Source organism: Pseudonaja textilis, chromosome 17, assembly GCF_049901715.1.
Source record: "Pseudonaja textilis isolate UNSWEBS1 chromosome 17, rPseTex1.2, whole genome shotgun sequence".
NCBI lineage: Eukaryota > Metazoa > Chordata > Lepidosauria > Squamata > Elapidae > Pseudonaja > Pseudonaja textilis.
In genome coordinates, this window is record NC_142006.1 from 5,074,996 (window position 1) to 5,095,254 (window position 20,259).

At 45.5% G+C, this 20,259-nt stretch overlaps 1 protein-coding gene across 1 annotated transcript in view; it reads right to left on the reverse strand.

Annotated features, from left to right (window-relative positions):
- Positions 1–20,259, reverse strand: part of PAPPA (pappalysin 1) — a 117,410-nt gene that overhangs the window by 89,635 nt on the left and 7,516 nt on the right. Inside the window, 1 exon segment of the mRNA XM_087914615.1 lies at positions 7,241–8,312. Within this exon segment, the coding sequence (XP_087770741.1) occupies positions 7,241–8,312 (1,072 nt within the window).

Consider the following 20,259-nt stretch of genomic DNA (forward strand, 5'->3'; position numbering starts at 1 on the left):
ATCTTTAGAGGATGAGTCCAGGTTTTCAAGACATCCATTTGTCCAGGAGGGTTTAAGTTCTCCTGCCTTGGTCAAGGGGTTGGAGTAGAAGACTGGCTATATGTATGTCAATTTCAGGCTTGACACAAGATCCTTTCCAGCCCGAGGATTGTATATTTCTATGTGGACTGCCTATCTTTCCAGTGAACCCTTTCCAGGGTTCAAATCAGCCCGCTGCAAGAAGTACCGCCCTTCAAATTCCTCACCCGAATAAACAAGGAACATCTACAGCCTGATGCAATGGCTCTTTTTGCCTCCCATTAAACACCCCTTTGGGCAGAATGTCTTATGGGAAGTGAGTGTATCAAGAAAAAATGCTTTGGTGACATACAATCTTGAAACATTCCTGGAGCTGCTGGTGTACTGGATCCATCCTGGGACAACGGTGGAGAGGTTTTTCCTAACATCTGCCACTTACTCACAGGTTAACAACGAGCTGCCATGAGGAAGAACTCCCGAGTTGCTCTTCTCGTATTACTTTATTGCTAACATAGGGGTGGGGAAAACACCTGCATCCAAACGCCCTTCCTGTAACCAGGGTTCAGCGCTGACGTTTAAAAAATAAAGAAAACCCAGCAGGCTGCAAGTTGCTACGTTCATTTCTACCACCTCCTTGTTCCAAAGAACTTCCTAAAATGGGTGAGGACCATTGACCAGTGGAAACTTGTCTCCAGAAGTTGTGGGTGCTCAAGAAGAGACTGGACAGCCACCTGTCTGAAATAGCCATAGCGCTTCGACTTATATACCGCTTCACAGTGCTTTTACAGCCCCCGCCACGGCGCAGGAGGCCAACTAGGCCACGCCCACCCAGCAACGGGGCAGAGAACCTGTTGCTAAAATTTTTGAAGCCTACCCCTGCAATGTCTAAGCAGTTGATAGAGTCAGCCGGTGGCCCCCGACAATCTGGCTGGTTTTACTGCCTTCTGCTGAGTCAGACCTTTGTTCTGTCTAAGCCAGTCTTGGTAACTCAACAAAGTTTTGAGCAAGAATTGTCCCATCTGAACTCAGGCCCTTCGGTATGCAAAGTAGATGCTCAGCCACTGAGTTACACTCCCTCACCTTATAGTCATAACAAGTCACCTTAGAAGCAAATCACTAGTCTATACACCACTGGTCTCCAACGTTTGAGGGAGTCATCTTCCTCCATCCAATTTGTTAGATACCAAAAACTGAGACAAGGTTCAAAAGATGATGTCACTGCACCACAACTCCTTCCTTTAAAGTCCCGTATCTTACAGTTTCTTGGGTTTCTGCTGATCTCCATCCCTGCCTTGGCACACAATGCTATGAAGTCTTCAACCATTCCTCCCTGCTGACCAGCATGAAGGTTCTCATGGATTTTGGTAGCATAGAATTTTGCAAATTTTTGGAAGTGGGGAAACCAAAGAAACTAATTCAGTTACTTTCCATTCAATGCTTGACATTTCTCTACTGGACAGAAGAGAGAGAGGGGTCTAGAAATCCAGGTGTGATCCATCCGGATATAATTTCAAAACGGATGCCACCTGTTGTGGTTTGCTGTCAGCCTGTGGAGACAGCAGCAGAATCGGACAGCGGGGAAGAATGGGGATCAGTCAGGGAATCTGGGGAGGACTCAGACGAGGGTCCTGCATCCAATGCAAAGATGGGGCCAGGACCATCTGGGAGTGGGGTGCTGATTTTGGAGCCTCCAGAACCTGGCAGCAGCGAGGCAGAGGAACAAGGGGACCCTGTTCACAGTGCATGTATGCGCAGAGCTGCCAGAAGGCAAGAGCAGCCAAAACAAAAGGGGCGACTCAGGAGTAAGGCTGGGAGGTGATTGGCCCTCCCCTAAGTTATAAAAAGACAGGCAAAGGTGAAGAAACTTTTGCAGGAAGCAAAGTCATTTGTTCTGTTCGGATTAAATCCTGAAGTTGTGTGGATTTTGTACTTTGGTTGGTTTTTTTTATATTTAATTTGACACTTTAGTTGTTGGCAGAAATTCAAAAGAAAGAAAGGTGGGTGCTTATCTCGAGGGACTATTTGGGACTCATTACTGGCTGGGAATGAACATAATTCCCAGCATTGAAATAAAACCAGAGTTGTTTTAACTAAGCGTGTTACGGTCTCGGGGAGCCTTGGTCAGAACAGCCACCTTACAATACTTTGATCAAACATGCTGTTGGAATCCCTAATGCCAGGTTGGAATTTCATAGAGAATGGATCTTTATCCGACCCTGTAGGTCTTATTTGAATGAGATGTAGGAGAAGAAGAGGCAAGAGCCTTGAGGGATGGAGTCAAGTGGAGAATCAGTCTGGAATCCTTACATTCTCACAAATGGTCTGAGTCCGACCCTTCTTGAATTCTGTAGCCCCAATTTAGTCCTGGACATTGGTCGACTAGATTCTTGTGTATACGCATGAGCAATAAATCAGCTTCTGTGGAGCTGAAACCCTAATTTATCACGCCTGACATGAGACTCAGTGTGCAGTTGAGGGACGGTAGAGGAAGGACTAAGGGCCTAGAAAAAAAAGGAAGGAGACCTAGCGCAGTCTTCTCCATAGAGGATAACCAGGTTTATGTGGGCTGTTTAACGTGGAACGTTTTCCAAGCCAATCTGCTCCATTGTTCTGCTATGCTAGGTTCGTAGAATCCTCTTTTCTGGAATTCCATCCCCAAGGAGAAGCTACAAGAGCTGGCAAGGCACCAGAGGTTTTCAGTCCTCCCCCAAGGACTCTCCAAGAAAAAGGGGGAAGGGAGATAACCCAACCAAGCAAAGCAAGACACAATGATGTTTCCACAATACCACGATGGCTCTCTCTCACACATTTTCTCGCTAGAGCACCAGCCTTCCTCACCCTCCACCCCTCCCACCTGCTGATGAAGTCATCAAATTGGAAATAGCTCTGGGCTTGGCGTCCCCAGCCCCTCCTTTCGCTGAATCATGAAAGCTACCTCCCTAGGCACAGAACCAAGAAGGGGGGGGGGGTGTTTTCCTTCCAGGCAGAGCTAGCTTCAAGGAACAGTAGCTGTCTCCTGAAGATTGCAGCTCGGCTACGGATGATCCTACTCTTGAATGTCCCCTCCGTAGGGTTTGTGGCCAAGGCCGAAGGAGACTCTGCTGCAAGTATTGAGAGTTAGTTGTCTAAGGGAGAGGTATTATTTATTAATAGCATTAGACTCAGTGGTGGGATCCAAAATTCTACAGGTTCTGCGGGCGTGATGTGGCTTGGTGGGCGTGACACGTGTGGATGTCTTCCCTCCTCCTTCTTCCAGTGTGATCTGTGAGCTGCACTTTATCTTCTCAAGGTTATTTGCATCCCATGATGGAGGATATAATGTCCGCCGCATCAGCCCAAGCCAAGTGAACCAAAGAAGCCAGACAGTCAGGAACTGCCAAAATTACATTTCAAAGCCATGAGAACAGCTCTGGAAAATGATCAAAGATGTTCTCCACTATCACTGGAACATTTCTTTGATGCACCCTTTAGAAAGGGCAAGTAGGCTTCTTTCTCTCTTTCCTTCCTTTGTTCATCCCTGCCTGCCTCCCTCCCTCCCTCCCTCCCTGTCTCTCTCCCTTCTTTTCCTTCCTTCCTTCCTTCCTTCCTCCTCTCTCCCTTCCTCCCTTATTCCTCCCTCCCTGCCTTCTTTTCCCTCCTTCCTTCCTTCCTTCCTTCCTTTCCTCTCTCCCTTCTTTCTTTATTCCTCCCTCCCTGTCTCCCTGCCTTCTTTTCCCCCCTCCCTTCCTTCTTTCCTTCCTTTCTCCCTCCTTCCCTTCCTCCCTTATTCCTCCCTCCCTCCGTTCTTTTCCCTCCTTCCTTCCTTCTTTCCTCCCTCCCTCCCTCTCTCCCTTCCTTCCTTATTCCTCCCTCCCTGTCTCCCTCCCTTCTTTTTCGACCTTCTTTCCTTCCTTCTTTCCTCCCTCCCTTTTCTTTTTCAGCTGCTTTGTAGTAATCTCTACAGCTTTTTGTACCACATCTGACTGGATGGTGGAGAACGGAAGGATTTATATTCCTGGTAGACTGCTGGTTATTTGCATTCTTTTAGAGCGTCATTGAGGCCACTTGGAGGTTTACCTGCAGTGACCCTGAGGACAGAGATAAACCTCCAAGTGGTCTCAAGGACCCTCTAAAAGGATGCAAATGACTAGCTGCCTGCAAGGGATATAAATCCTTCTATCCTCCCCCATCCAGTCAGAGCGGAAGAAGCTTCTTGGGCGAGAAGCGAAACATCTTTGGAGAAAATCAAGAAAGTCCATCTGCCTCTTGAAAAATAAGCATCTTGGGGACAGTTCTCCAGTCTGCCTTATTCTTATTCTTTTTCCAGGGAAGCAAAAGACTTTGGCCGGGTGATCAGGCTGATCTCATGAAGGGTTTTAATCATGAATTGTTTATTGTCGCCCTTTTCCTTATTCTATTTGAAGGAACAGAAGGAGCTGACTCATAGATCAGGGCAGAACAAGCTGCTGATCTGCACTGGCGGGAAAAAGGGGTAGAAGAATTTCTATCAGCCTCCAAGAATCAAACACCAGCCTTTCCTCTGTGATTTAATGTTACTGCATCTTTTGGTCTCATTTCAAAACATAAATTTTCCTGGCATGGACTTCCCAGGTCTCCCTCTTTCCATCAGGCTGTTCTCTATTTCGACAAACGTCTTCTATTAATAGTTTTCTTTGGGTGGCTATTAAACACAGAGAAGTTTTGATCAAGAACAAGGAAAGTCTCTCTCTTTCTCTCTCTCTTTCTTTCTCTCTCTCTCTTTCTTTCTCTCTCTCTCTCTTTCTCTTTCTCTTTCTCTCTCTTTCTCTCTCTCTCACTCTCTCTCGTTCTCTTTCTCTTTCTTTCTCTCTCTCTCATTCTCTCTCATTCTTTCTATCTCATTCTCTCTCTCTCTCTCTTGTTCTCTCTCTTTCTCTCTCTCTATCTCATTCTCTCTCTCATTCTCATTCTCTCTCGCGCGTTCTCTCTTTCTCTTTCTCTCTCTTTCTCTTTCTCTTTCTCTCTCTTTCTCTCTCTCTCACTCTCTCTTGTTCTCTTTCTTTCTTTCTCTCACTCGCTCGTTCTCTCTCTCTCTCATTCTCTCTCTCATTCTTTCTATCTCATTCTCTCTCTCTCATTCTCTCTCTCTCTCCTTCTTTCTCTCTCTCTCTCATTCTCTCTCTCTCTCTCTCCCTCTCTCTCTCCCTCTCTCTCCCTATTACCTAAAGATTTTGGAACTTCTTAAACTGCAAGCAGACTCATAGCTAGAACAAGGAAATTTTTGTGCCCAGGTCTCTTCCGCAGTAATCCAAAGAATAATTGGAGTGTTTCATCTCACCATCTATCAAACCTCAAAAGGCTTTGCCAAGCTACTAATTTTTATGGCTTCTTTAACAGGCTGTGCCAAAGCTTTCTTGACTTGCCACCAAGTCACACAGGAGTCCAAATAATAGTTACTGCTAAGACAGATTTCTCATGGTTTAAAAATGATATGCCATCCATCAAAACCAAGTTAATGGGGCAGCAATGCTTTTAAAAACCAGGCAAGCACTCGGAATTCATGTCTCTAGACACATCCTGTTCCTGATACGATTCTCAGATGGTCATTCCAGAAAGGTACACATCCACCTGCTTTATCAGTTCTGCTTGAGTTTATTGCTGGCATAAAATACTCACAAAAAGAACCAAGAATGCTCCCCTTCCCTCTGGGGTACACTTCTGTTCCAATCTCCACAGAGATAATATTACTAAGACAGAATGAGGTAGGAGGAACAGGTGAAATGAGAAACTAAGTGACTCTTGGTTAAAAGCCAAGCTGTTTTCAGAACATTTATCGGTGCGGTCACCAAGAATCAAAAATGACTTGGTGGCACATAGTTTATCCAAAAAAAAAAAAAAGTCCCAAAATTTAGCCAACAAATAGCATCATTGTGTTTTTATGGAGTGACAAGCATCAGATGTGGTACTTAAGGATTGTTAATAGCAATAGCCTTAGCACTTCAACTTTTATACCGATCCATAGTACTTTTACATCCCTGTTTAAGCGGTTTACAGAGTCAACCTATGGCCCCCAACAATCTTGGTTTTCATTTTACCAACCTTGGAAGGATGGGAGGCTGAGTCAACCTTGAGCTTGTCAGGATCGAACCCCTGGCAGTCAGCAGAATTATCCTGCAATACTGCATTCTAACCACTGAGCCACCACAACTCCGGTGGAACATTGTAGAAAGCAGGACAATGGTAGCACACTGGTTGGAATGCAGTATTGCAGGCTAATTCTGCTGACTGCTAGGGGTTCGATCCCGACCGGCTGAAGGTTGACTCAGCCTCCCATCTTTCTGAGGTTGGTAAAATGAAAACCAAGATTGTTGGGGGCCAGAGGATGACTCTGTAAACGGCTTAGAGAAGCACTGTGAAGTGGTATATAAGTCTAAGTCAGTGGTGGGATTCAAAAAATTTTACTACCGGATCTGTGGGTGTGGCTTGGTGGGCGTGGCAGTGGAAGGATACTGTAAAATCTCCAGTCAGAGGTGGTATTTGCTGGTTCCCCAAACTAGTCAAAATTTCTGGTACTGGTTCTCTAGAACTGGTCAGAACCTGCTGAATACCATCTCTGATCTAAGCACTATTTCTACTCTACTCTACTCTTATTCTTATTCTGTTCTATTAATTCTATTCTATTCTATTCTTTCCTTATTCTATTCTGTTCTAGTCTAATCTAGTCTAGTCTAGTCTAGTCTAGTCTTTCCTTATTCTATTCTATTCTATTCTATTCTATTCTATTCTATTCTATTCTATTCTATTCTTTCCTTATTCTACTCTACTCCACTCCACTCCACTCCAATCCAATCCACTCTACTACTGTACTCTTATTCTTATTCTATTCTTCTTCCATTCTGTTCCGTTCCATTCCATTCCATTCTATTTTAATTTTCCCCATTTCTTGCCACAGTTGTTAAGAGAATCACATAGTTGTTAAGCAAATCTGGCTTCCCCCGCTGATTTCACTTGTCGAAAATTGGCGGGGAAGTTTGCAAATGTGGCCAAACAACCCCGGGACCCAGTGAATAGTCATAAATACATGCTAGTTGCCAAGCATCCAAATTTTGATCACGTGACATGCTGCAACTGTGATAAGAATGAGAAACGGTCACCTGTTACTTATCCCGTGCTACTGCACCTTCAAACAGTCACTCAATGGACGGTTGCAAATCTAAGGACTGCGTGTAGAACATGCGCATATATGTGATTTGAAGATGCTTACCTGTTAGGAGAATCGGGATCAAAGCAAGTTTTGGTGACATCCGTTATATCCGGGTTGCAGCAATCCCCGCCGTCGAAGTTGTACTTCTCCGAGTTGCAATCCATGTCACACATGCCATTCTGCTTCTTCCTGTTGAAGGAAAGCTGGCGCACGTGGCGGCAATCTCCTCCATCAAACCCGGTCAACGTATGATTGCACTCTGGATCGCAGTTCTCATCTCCAATCTTGCTGATTTCGCAGTTGGCCAAGATGAGGCGGTTGCGAAGGGAGGAATCGTTGATCTCCAGCACCTCTATTTCCCACGAGATGTTGTACGGGCTGAAGGCCTCGTTCAGTTGCCGGTGCTGAAACTCTATTTGTTGCTGGCTGATGGTTGGGTTGCGATGATGGTCATCGTAAATGTTCACCACGCGGTAACGGACCACCTTCTTGTGACGGAAGGTCGGGATCCGGTTGTAGCTGGCAATGACCTCCACATTGTCGCAAACCGTTTGGCCGCAAAGAGGGGGCTCCAGGCTGGTATCCAACAGGTAGCCAGAGTGGGAGGTCAACTCGGTCAGAGGAAGACGTGGGCTATCTTTCATGGGAAGCCAGTTGCTTTTCACATTCAGCAAAGTCTCCTGAAACACTAGTTGAGGTAGAGGAACATCTACTTCATGGGCCACCAAAGTCATGTCCATCAGTATCTCCTTCTGAGAACGGACCGTTCTCCAAAGACTGAAATGTTCTATGTATCCTCGGTAGTTTTGGTGTCGGGCATTGCCACCCAGCATAAGGATCTTACATTTGAAGGTCAAAGGGCTGAAGATACTCCCCACCTGTTCTCTGCTAGCCGCCACCTGGGCACCGTTCACGTACATCTTCATCAAGCGTCCATCGTAAGTGATGGCAAGGTGAACCCACTGATTCGGAAGATAGCTGTGGTGATCTGTGATGGTGGTAACCTTCCGGGCACGGTCAGTCTTCAGTGAGAAAAAATAGCGAGGATCTCGATTACCTTGGTTGCTGACGTTGTTGATTCCCAAAACCCATCCTCGGTCCAGGGTGGTGTAAGAACATTTGTCGTATAATCCTAAGTGTCCCCAACACAAAAGAAAAAAGAAAAGGAGAAAAGAATGAATAAGGGTGAGCATCGCACCCAGAGGTCGTATTCAGCCAGTTCTGACCGGTTCTGGAGAACCGGTAGCGGAAATTTTGAGTAGTTCGGAGAACCGGCAAATGCCACCTCTGACTGGCTCCGCCCGCATCTGTTCTCCACCTCCCAAATCCCAGCTGATTGGCTGGGTCTTCTTTGGTTGCCCTGCACAGAAGAACGGAGCTGGAAAGCAGGTTCGTGGGGTGGGGAGGGAAGGGAGGGAATTGCAGTCACCTTCCCCCAGGAGTGAGGTGGAAATTGAGATGTTGCAGTCTCCATCCCCTGCCACGCCCACCAAGCCACACCACGCCCACCAAGCCACGCCCACAGAACCAGTAGTAAAAAAAATTGAATACCACCGCTGATCACATCATGAACCAGAGGTTGTGAATCCTGGATCCTTGTTTTTCAGCATTTACTTGAGCCCATCCATCATTCCAACATCCAGCGGAACATTCTCCAATGTCAGCATCACAAGAACACTCATTCGTGCCCCTTGAAATGTACGCATAATGCCAATTAATTCCACCAAATCCTCATTAGCGAATGATTCATTAGCAAAAAATTTTTAGAACCTTCCTAGAAATGGCAGTTCCTAGAATTCTTCTGTACCTATCCGCGCAAGAGAAGGGAGGAATATAAGCTACTTATTTGTGCACAAGAGGTAGAAGATGTTTCGTTTCACGTAATCAAATGCTATATGAACAAACTACAACAAGTTTTGAACATTTTTCCAGAAAGAATTCCAGAGAACTGACTTGAGAATCTCTCAGAAGGATGCATTTGCTTACAACTAGTTATACTGTTTAGTCCTCATCCAGACGGGTTTTGAAAACCTAAGAAATCTGCTCACTTAGTGCTCTCTATATGCCAACAATCATCATTTCTACTCTACACATCAAAAATCCAACACATCCCTTATCATGGAACAAATTGGAAGGAGGTAGTAAAATACCAAGGGTGTGGGACAGCGGGTTCTGACCAGTTCTGGAGAACTGATAGCGGAAATTTTGAGTAGTGCAGATACCACCTCTGACTGGCCCCAATCCCATCTGTTCTCTGCCTCCCACTGAGTCCCAGCTGATCGGCTGGGTCTCCTTTGGTTGCCTTGCACAGGAGAACGGAGCTGCAAAGCAGGTTAGGGAGGTGGGGAGGGAATGGGGATTTTGCAGTAACTTTCCCCGAGGACTTGGGAAGGCATGGAGATTTTACGCTCTCCTTCCCTTGCCACGCCCACCAAGCCACACCACACCCACCAAGCCACACCACACAGAACCGGTAGTAAACAATTTGGAATCCCACCCCTGGTGTGGGAGGTAGGAGAATACCAAGAGGATGGGCCCCACTACATATAAACTTCTGCAATAGGAAGCAAACGTGGTCTACCCCCTTGATTGCATGTGAAGGTACGAAGGTACCGCACTGAGTCATCAGGAAGGACATCTATTTTGACATCATGCTATCTGAACTGGCACCGACACCTCCACTCCGTCCGCATCCCACACCTCTACGGAGAAACAGCTCTTTGGGGTGGTCGAACTGGGGTAGGGGGGTGTTTATCAGGTTCTCAAGACAAGAGGTTCCTCTACCATCACGGCTCTGATTTTGCTTCCAAAGATTCAGAGGTGGCTCAACTTGCACAAGTTCTGCATGATTCGGTTCAGGGAAGACCTGCCTTCACGTCTTACAGCCTACTTTGCCGAAGCAAAGGAAATGAACAGCGGATGGGTCATATTTATAAATACACCCCACCCCCCACCCTGCTCTTTTGTATTTTTAGAGACCTGTGGAAATTTAAAAAATAGTGCCAGCTTTCTAATAATAGGGAGCTGGGTTTTTGTTTGTGGAAGAAACACTTAGCTGCGGTATTCCGTACTTACGGTTAACTTTGCCACAAACCCACTAAGTCTCATACACCATTGAAATGAAGCCAAGATTCATCTCATTACAATAACGTCTCTAGGCTGTTTATACCAGCTTCGCTTTCCTTGTCTTATTTCTAAACTGGGTTGCAGCGTTTGCCAAATGCCATGCAACCACTGACTGGGTCATAATGATTATCAAATACCACCAGTGTTGATTTCTTAAAGGACAACAGTCAAAACCTTGGCTCGCCTGAATGGCAATGGAATCCTTCTTTGGGGTCAAATCACAGATTGAAATGAAGGGAACAGTTAAGGAAAAACAATATATAAGACAGACAGTATAACAGAGTTGGAAGGGACCTTGCAGGTCATCTAGTCCAACCCCCGCCCAAGCAGGAGACCCTTCACCATTTCTGACAAATGGAAGTCCAATCTCTTCTTGAAAGGCTCAAGTGATGGTGCTCCCACAACTTCTGAAGGCAACTTCTGTTCCACTGGTTGATTGTTTTCACTGTCAGGAAATTCCTCCTTATTTTTAAGTTGAATTTCTTCTTGTTCACTTTCCATCCATTATTCCTTGTCTGGCCTTCAGGTACTTTAGAAAATAGCTCGAGCCCCCTCCATTGTGTGGCAGCCCCTCAAATATTGGAAGACTGCTATCCTATCTCCCCTGGTCCTTTTCTTCACTAGACTAGCCATGCCCAGTTCCTGCAACCATTCTTCATATGTTTTAGCCTCCAGTCTCCTAATCATCCTGGTTGCTCTTCTCTGCACTTTTTCTAGAGTCTCAACATCTTTTCTGAATTCTTTATTGGCCAAGTGTGATTGGACACACAAGGAATTTGTCTTGGTGCAAATGCTCTCAGTGTACATAAAATAAAATACATTCATCAAGAGTCAAGAATCATCAGGTACTTCACTTAGTCATGGAGTACAATAAACAATCAAATCATACTAGGAAACAGTCAATATAAATCATAAGGATACAAGCGACAAAGTTACAGTCATACAGTCACAAGTGGGAGGGGATGGGTGATAAGGAGTGATGAGAAGATTAATAGTAATAGTAGTGTACACTTTGTAAATAGTTGGACAGTGTTGAGGGAATTATTTGTTTAGCAGAGTGATGGCATTTGGGAAAAAACTCCCCTTGTGTCTAGTTGTTGTGGTGTGCAGTGCTCTATAGCATCATTTTGAGGGAAGGAGTTGAAACAGTTTATGTCCAGGATGTGAGGGGCCTGTAAATATTTTTTATAGGTTTTTTTTTTATAGAAGCCACAACAACTAATGAACTCAAGCCAATGAACAGCTGAGAGGTGGCGCCCAAGTGAGAAGGGCTGGTGTGCATGATCTGGTGGGCTTCTCTATGAGATGTTGACTTGTACAAATGAGGGGAAAAGGGTGACGGAAACATGACTGGCAGCTACGAAGACGGAGAGGGACAGGACCCTGTTTCTATCAAACTTTCCAGAAAGAGAGGTCTGGGTGGAGATAGGCCACCGGTTCTGTTCTTCAGAGAAAAAAAACAAGGAGAGCTAATTTCCCTCCCCTGAGTAACTTCTGGAAGTTGTCATAGCTTTCATGGCTGGGATAATCCAACCCAAGGTGACAGGTCTTAGTTATGAAAGGGGAATTTCGGTCAACAATCAAAGCTGCAGTCAAGAGGCCCATGAATGGGGAGGAAAAAAGTTGGAGCTCCGATCTCTCTCCTTTTTTGCATGCTTTAATCACTTAGTATCAAATTTGCCGCAGAATGCTTGAAAGAAAGAACCTATCCGGAGCTTTCTTCTGGGCAGCGGAAAATAATCAAAACAGACAGATTTGGGTTAACTATTTCCATGGTGCATGCGACTGAATGAAGTTGGGGATGACTGACCCAACGTATTACCAAAAGTCAGCGGAGATTTCTTGGTCTGGTGGCGGCGGTTGGGCAGAGTTAGAAAGAACCCCAAAGAGCAGGGCTGCCAAAAAAATTGCAAGAATGTGGGATAGTTGCTTGGAAGAAATCACCTGCATTGTTTTATTAATCAATCACTATCTAACCAAAGTTGCCTTCAGAAGTTGTGGGAGCTTCATCCCTGGAGGCTTTCAAGAAGAGATTGGATTGCCATTTGTCAGAAATGGTGTAGGGTCTCTTGCTTGGGCAGGGGGTGGTACTAGATGACCTACAAGGTCCCTTCCAACTCTGATGATCTGTTCTGAGCCAGGGCGATGGGACCCCCTCTCCATCCTGCAGTTGAAAACCGCAAGCCCCTTTCAATCCCCGTTTTCATTTGACGAAGCCAAGCGGGGCTTCTTGCGGTGGGAAGAACAAACTTCACCGTGAAGCCGTTCCTGAGCCAGGAACACCAGGGAAAACATGATTTTATTTTATTTCATTTTATTTTTAACAAGGCTGGTGGGAATACAAGAAGTTGAAGGCTAGACCAAAGGCAAGCCAGCGAGATCGTGCAACACACAAGAATCGTTCGCAAAGGTCCTGCCCCTGCCCCGCTGACAATGGGTCTCCCCAGCACTGCAGGCTGGCTCAGTTTCCCCCAGCAACAGTTGTAAATCTCACACTGTTTTCTTTCTGCTCCTCCCCCCCCTTCCCCCCCGGCTTAAAACACAGCTGCCTTTGGCCCACCCTTCTTTCAAACTCCAGGATAATGGAAAGCAGAGCTTGGGGCTCAGGATACCTTATAGGATGCTGCGTTAAAAAAAAAAAGGTTAGATACAGATAATCAGAGTTGGAAGGGATTTTGGAGGTCATCTAGTCCAACCCCCCCCCTGCCCAAGCGATGGACCCTACACCATTTCTGACGAATGGCAGTCCAATCTCTTCTTGAAGGTCTCGAGTGATGGAGCTCCCACAACTTGGTGACCCCTGATCTAGAGGAGGAGCCACAGTACAGAAAAAAATGGAGAAGGGAAGGCCAAGATGCTCAAATCTCAGCGTTCCCCTCCAAATAAATACAAGAACAATCCGCTCCATCTAGGACCATTTCTGTGCTGTATTTTATCCTTCCTGTGTTTCAAAAGCATTCAGACCAGAATGGCACTGAAACAATAACTTTGTTTAATTATAGTTGCAGTTTAAGCCTGTCCTAAAAATAAGTTTATGGCTCTCAGCAACGGAATGCGGAGGCCTATCGGCTGCATTTATTATGAATGAATGGCATATTGATTGGGTTATGCAATTCGGTTCCTTTTTTACAACTAATGAATATTAGTTATTCGAGATGATTAAGGGCCTGGAGGTTAAGACATACAAAGAACGGTTGCAGGAAGTGGGCATGAGGACCAGAGGAGACAGGAGAGCAGTCTTCCAATATTTGAGGGGCTGCCCCAGAGAGGAGGAGGGGGTCAAGCTATTCTCCAAGGCAAGGGTTGCCAACCTTTTGGATCTCAGGGACCACCAAACTCATAATTTTAGATCCCAGGGACCACCTAACAGGTTCTGTGGGCGTGGCCTAATTTGTGTGTGTGGCTTGGTGGTCATGTGACTGGCTGGGCATGGCGTGTATGTAAATATTATAAATATTTATATAAATATTGATTTTTTTAAATTAAAAAAGAGCAACTTTAACCCAAAATCAGGCAAAGCAGACAGGCAGATTGAGTTGCTCACAGAATCACAGATTCATTCAGAGATCTATCTATCTGCCATCAGCTAGCTCAGTCTGTCACATAAAATTTTCTAGCAAGCAAACTCACAAAATTAACTCACAGCACACCATGCATGTAAATATTGAGTTTTTTATTTAAAAAAGGAACAACTTTTACCCCAAAGCAGGCAAAGCAGGCAGGTTGAGTTGCTCACAGAATCATTCAATGATCTATCTATCTGCCATCGGCTAGCTAAGTCTCCCAAATTTGCTTGCCATAAGTCTGCACTGAATTTGCTTGAAAGAAAACCTTCAGTCCTAAGGGAGGTTCAGCTGTGCTGAGCCGAAGATCTAAAAACTAGCTAGAAAGCAAGAAATCCAACGATTTCCTGCTTTCTAGCTAATCTAAATCTCCCAGCACAGCAGAACAGCTGATGGTCGGAAAAAGGAAAAATAGCAATTTTAGCAGGCAAGTTTGCTGGGTAAGGAGTAAGTGGGCGGGGAGGGTTCCCGCGGGCCATGTGGATAGCGCAGCCTTGTGTTTCTGTGCAGCCTGGATTAATTGCTTTGGGGGGATGCTCTGGGGGTGAGATTTCTCTGCGGCCCACCAAAATTTTCTCACGGCCCACCTGTGGGCCACGACCCATGGGTGGTGACTGCTGCTCCAAGGCACCCAAAGGCCAGACAAGGAATAATGGATGGAAACTGACCAAGGAAATATTCAACCTGGAAATAAGGAGAAACTTTCTGACAGTGAGAGCAATCAAATGATGGAACATAAGTTCCCTTTGAAAGTTGTGGGAGCTTCATCCCTGGAAGCTTTCAAGAAGAGACTGGACTGCCAGAAACGCCTGCTTGGGTGGCGGGGTTGGACTAGGTGACCTACAAGGTCCCTCCCAGTTCTATTCTTATTGATAGATTCAACCTAGAAATAAGGAGGAACTTTCTAACAGTGAGAACAATCCACCCATGGAACAGAAGTTGCCTTCAGTAGTTGTGGGAGCTTCATCCCTGGAGGCTTTCAAGAAGAGACTGGACTCCCATCTGCCAGAAATGGTGTAGGGTCTCTTGCTTGGGTGGGGGGGTCATGCTAAATGACCTACAAGGTCCCTTCCAACTCTGTTATTCTGTTATATGCCTGTGACAGGGGTATATAAAATTTTAAAATATAAAATATATAAAATTTATTCCTGATAATATCCCAGGTTTCAGAATGGACTGAATCAGATCCTGTTTTCATGGCCATTCATCTTACATCTCTGAAGGCTTTGGAGGTGTGTGTGTGTGTGTGTGTGTGTGTGTGTGTGTGTGCGTGAGTAGGGGGTGTTGGTGAAGGGCAGCGTCAGGTTCCCAAAACCCTGATCTCAGAATGCCTTGCCTCCTCTCTGCAAACAGCTCGGTCTCAAGGCAACAAAGGAAGGTTGGGAAGAAGAAGAAAAAAAATCAAAGTTATCAGATGCCTTCTCTTTGCTTTGTCAAGCTACTGACAAACAGAGGACAACTTTGCCGGGCAAGATATGGCGGGGGAGAGCGGAAAAAGAAACGGCATCAAGGACAGAAAGATAGAAAGAGAAGGGACCGAGAAGAGGACGATAAGGTAAGAAAACAGCAAACAGGGAAAGCAAAGTCAACGATTCAGGTGTTTGCATCAGAAAACAGGATAAGAGCTCCAATGTCCACCGGCGAAAGGGGAAAACGCTTATCAGTTTTAGATTAAGGCTAGCTGCCCGTCATCCCAGCACATTGCAATCTCTCTCTCTCTTTCTTTCCCCAAAGTTTCTTTGGTCTCAGAAACAAACAACCCCCCCCCCACACACACACAATTCAGCTTCTGTTATCGCGCTGTTCCAAATTTCGCAAGGAAGGGCTTTGAGCCTTTGCTCTCACAGCCAGGCCACAAGCGTTTGGCCATTCTAGCCTGCATCGCTCTCTGCGCACTCGCCGGCCCTGTCCCATCGTTCTTTACAGGGGACAAACAAGCAGCCCGACAATGCAGGAAGCTCCCCATCACGGCTTTTGTCATTTGGGGATTGCATGCCAAGGGAAGGCAGTGGGGGTGGGGGGTGCAGAAACAAAGATCCCGATGAGCACTATGTGCTATTTGCATTTTCTTGTTCCAGATCTCCATCATCTTTCGGTATCCTCACAGGGAGATGCTTGCAGGAATGAAAGAAGAAGATGTTTGCTAACGTTTCCTTCTGCTTTGGAAACACGAGCGTATCTGTTATCATTCTGCCTAAAGGGAGGCAGCTCGGGATGTTGCGTGTTGACAGTCCCAAACTCAGCAGCCTTCGAAAAGTCTTTCCTTCTACGCAGGAACAATAGTTGCATTGAGGTTTTAGAGGCTGGTTCAAGGAGCCTGCGCTGAACTCCTCCTTACCTTTCGTCTTGACCTCTGACACAACTTTGTTCTCCGCCGGGGAAGAAAACCTTCAGAAATCACAAGACGCTTCTTCTTGAAGTGGGTCCCTAAGAGCCTTCAAGATGGGTTGGGAAGGAGCCTATGTGCAGCGCACACTTAGCAGGGCGCTAAGGAATCCCACTCACTTTTTCTTTGGGTGAGCATGAATGGTTTGGTGAAACAATTGCGTGTTGGTCCGCTTGCTTGGTGGGAAGCAATTGAATTTGTTTTTGTCTTGAGGTGGTTGGGGAGGCGGGGTTGGTAGCCCCTAAGAGGAGAAAAGAGACAAGGAGAACAAGAGGGGACACGGTGGCTCAGCGGCTAAGAAGCTGATCTTGTCGATCAGGAAGGTCGGCAGTTCCGCGGTTCGAATCCCTAGCGCCACGTCACGGAGTGAGCTCCCGTTCCTGGTCCCAGCTTCTGCCAACCTAGCAGTTGGAAAGCATGTAAGAAAAATGCAAGTAGAAAAATAGGGACCGCTTTGGTGGGAAGGGAACGGCGTTCCATGCGCTTTCGAAGGCGTTTAGTCATGCCGGCCACATGACCACGGAGACGTCTTCGGACAGCGCTGACTCTTCGGCTTTGTAACAGAAAGGAGCACCACCTCCTAGAGCCAGGAACGACTAGCATGTAGGGGAACCTTCACCTTGAAAAGGAGGAAGGCTGAATTGGAAACTAATCAAGGAGAGAAGCCACCTAGGAATAAGGAGAAATTTCCTGACTGTGAGAACAATCAATGAGTGGAACGGCCTGCCTCCAGAAGCATCATTGGAAGTCTTCAAGAAAAGACTAGATAACTATTTACCCAAAGGTCAGAAGTTGCCTTTAGAACTAAAAGAGGGCTACATTTAAAGATGAAGATACTAAGCATATCCCAAAGATTGAAAAGCCTTCTTCATCTGCTTAACTTTCCCAAAACACCCAAACATGCCTGAGAAGAACCTGCGGGTGGATTTTCTGGAGAGCAGCCAGAAACAGATCTCAAAAGCCAGCAAGTAGCATCTCCTTAGCTCAGGGGTCTTCAAACTTGACCGCTTTAAGACTTGTGGACTTCAACTCCCAGAATTTGTCCTCCGGGTCATGTTAGCTCAGGGAGTTGAAGTCCACAAGTCTTAAACTTGCCAGGTTTGAAGACCCTCACGCTTAGCTAGAAAAGAGCTAGCAGCAAATCTGACTAATGAATTAATCCATTCACTTGGCTTTCAAGATTCCTAATTCAGCAAAGCGAGCCTTCTTGCACACCATGGGTTAAGACGAGGAGGAGGAGGAGGAGGAGGAGGAGACAGCCTTTAGCCCTAACCAAGATCAACATGGATCAAGTTTAGCTTGTGGTGTGAACCCCACCACTGGTTCTTGAGCCGTGATGGCACGGTGGTTAGAATGCAGTATTGCAGGCTAATTCACTGCTCACTGCCTACAGTACAATTCTGACTGGCTCAAGGTTGACTCATCCTTCTGAGGTTGGTAAAACGAGTATCCCAGATTGTTGGGGGCAGGAGGCTGACTCTGTAAATCACTTAGAGAGGGCTGTAAAGCACTGTGAAGCGGTATATAAGTCTAAGGGCTATTGCTATTGCAGGCTAATTCTGCCTCACTGCCAGCAGTTCGATCGTGACTGGCTCAAGGTTGACTCAGCCTTCTGTCCTTCCGAGGTGGGTTACAATGAGGACCCAGATTGTTGGCGGTCAATAGGCTGATTTTGTAAGGCGCCTTAGAGAGGGCTGTGAAGAGCTCTTGTTATTTAGCTCATGTAATTCCAAATGTTGTAGGGACCCAGGCACTGAACCTGAAACTTGTGGGGAGGTGAGGGGGAGAAGCAAAGTTTGATCTCAGCTGCTGAGACAAACTTGCCTAATTCATCCAGGATTCCCGCCACCTCCATCCCCTTCGCCCGCTGCTCGGCTTTGCTACTAGAGACAGCAGCTGATATTCCCCAAAGTCACGCAGGAGTTGCAAAACAGCTCTGCTTGGGAGAGGAGACCGTGTGAAAATTGGCAGCCCCTCGCACCAAAGGCCACCTACCCTCAGAGACGAGGATGACCCAGAGCAACAAAGAGGCCCTCGTTTAATAGCATTGTAAAATTAACTGTTTGGAAAAGCAGGCGTACACCCACCCACGCACCACGAGCTGCAGCTGACGGTGATGTCAGGGCATTTCCATTTCGGAGGAGTGGACAGCAAGCTCGTAAAAGCTTCGAAAAGAGGGAGTTCTTTTCTTTTCCTTTCTTTTCCTTTCCTTTCTTTTCTTTTCTTTTCTTTGATCCGCTGTCACCTGGAACCGAGTTAAACCTTTCCCCCGTCGCCTGTTTTGTTTCATTTGGCTTTCCTTTTTTTTTTTTTTTTTGGTAAAAAATTTATTTGGGTTTCCACAAAACATAATACAAATAAAATATCTTTTTGAGAACAGCATGATTCCAGGTTACCACTTCTCCACACAGACATAAACTCAATTACATATTCGTCTTTATATTCTGTTCCATATCTCATAAGTATTTTATCGTTTTCGCGATAATTTTTCCCCTTCCCTTACTTTCTTCAACCTTGTTTTTAATTACCTCATTCCTTTCTACGTTCCATTACATATCTTTTTCTAAGTTTCGGTATCTTTCCGATCATTATGTTTATACTTTTGTCTGCCCTGTTTACAATTTCATATTTTCTTTTCTCATCATCATCATCCCGGAAGGGAAAGAAAAACAATTCCCTCCCCTTCCAGGCATTAAAAAGCAAGGTTTCCCCTGTAATTACTACATTTGGCTTTTCTTGAAAGAGGCTTCCAAGAATGGCCCCAACCTTTGAGACTGGATCTGCCCAGGAGCTTTGGAAGGAGGAGATTCGATGCCCTTTGCGGAAAGGATGACCCATAATTCGCTCCATAAGCCGGAGCAAGAAAGGTACGGGGAGTTTCCTCTAACTAGAGCAAACTTGAACCTTGCATTTCTTCAAAAACTTGCGGTTGGGAGGGACCTTAGAGATCTTATAGTCCAACCCTCAGCCAAAAGCCGGAGACCCTATACCAGTTCAGACAATTTCTATTCTATTCTATTCTATTCTATTCTATTCTATTCTATTCTATTCTATTCCTATTCCTATTCCTATTCTATTTCTATATTATCCTATATTCTATTCTACTCTACTCTACTCTACTCCACTGTACTCTATTCTCTATTCTATTTCTATATTATCCTATATTCTATTCTATTCTACTCTACTCCACTGTACTCTATTCTCTATTCTATTTCTATATTATCCTATATTCTATTCTACTCTACTCTACTCTACTCCACTGTACACTATTCTCTATTCTATTTCTATATTATCCTATATTCTATTCTACTCTACTGTACTCTACACTGTACTCTATTCTCTATTCTATTTCTATATTATCCTATATTCTATTCTACTCTACTGTACTCTACACTGTACTCTATTCTCTATTCTATTTCTATATTATCCTATATTCTATTCTACTCTACTGTACTCTACACTGTACTCTATTCTCTATTCTATTTCTATATTATCCTATATTCTACTCTACTCTACTCTACTCTACTCTACTCTACTCTATTCTATTCTCCCTTAACCATTCATCAAGAACAGTTTGAGAGAATTGGGATCCTGGGTTGGACAAGTCTCGCTTGATTAAAAGGCAGAACACCCCCCCCCCAAATTTACAATCCCTCGCATCACAGCCTAAGCGGGCCCACTGTCTGCATTTCATCCTCCCTAGAAGTTGGAAATACCCTCTCTTTTTAAGCTGTTGTTCTTGTTTTCCCTCTTCCCTCCTCTGCCTTTTTTTCCTCTAGATCGAACAGGCCATTTAAGGATCTAGATTTGCAAGCCATCTATCCAGAGGTGGGTATTCAGCCGGTTCTGACAGGTTCTGGAGAACCGCTAGTGGAAATTTTGAATAGTTCGGAGGACCGGCCGATACCGCCTCTGACTGGCCCCGCCAACCCCATCTCTTCTCCGCCTCCCGAGTCTCAGGTGATTGGCTGGGTCTCCTTGTGTTGCCCTGAACAGGAGAACGG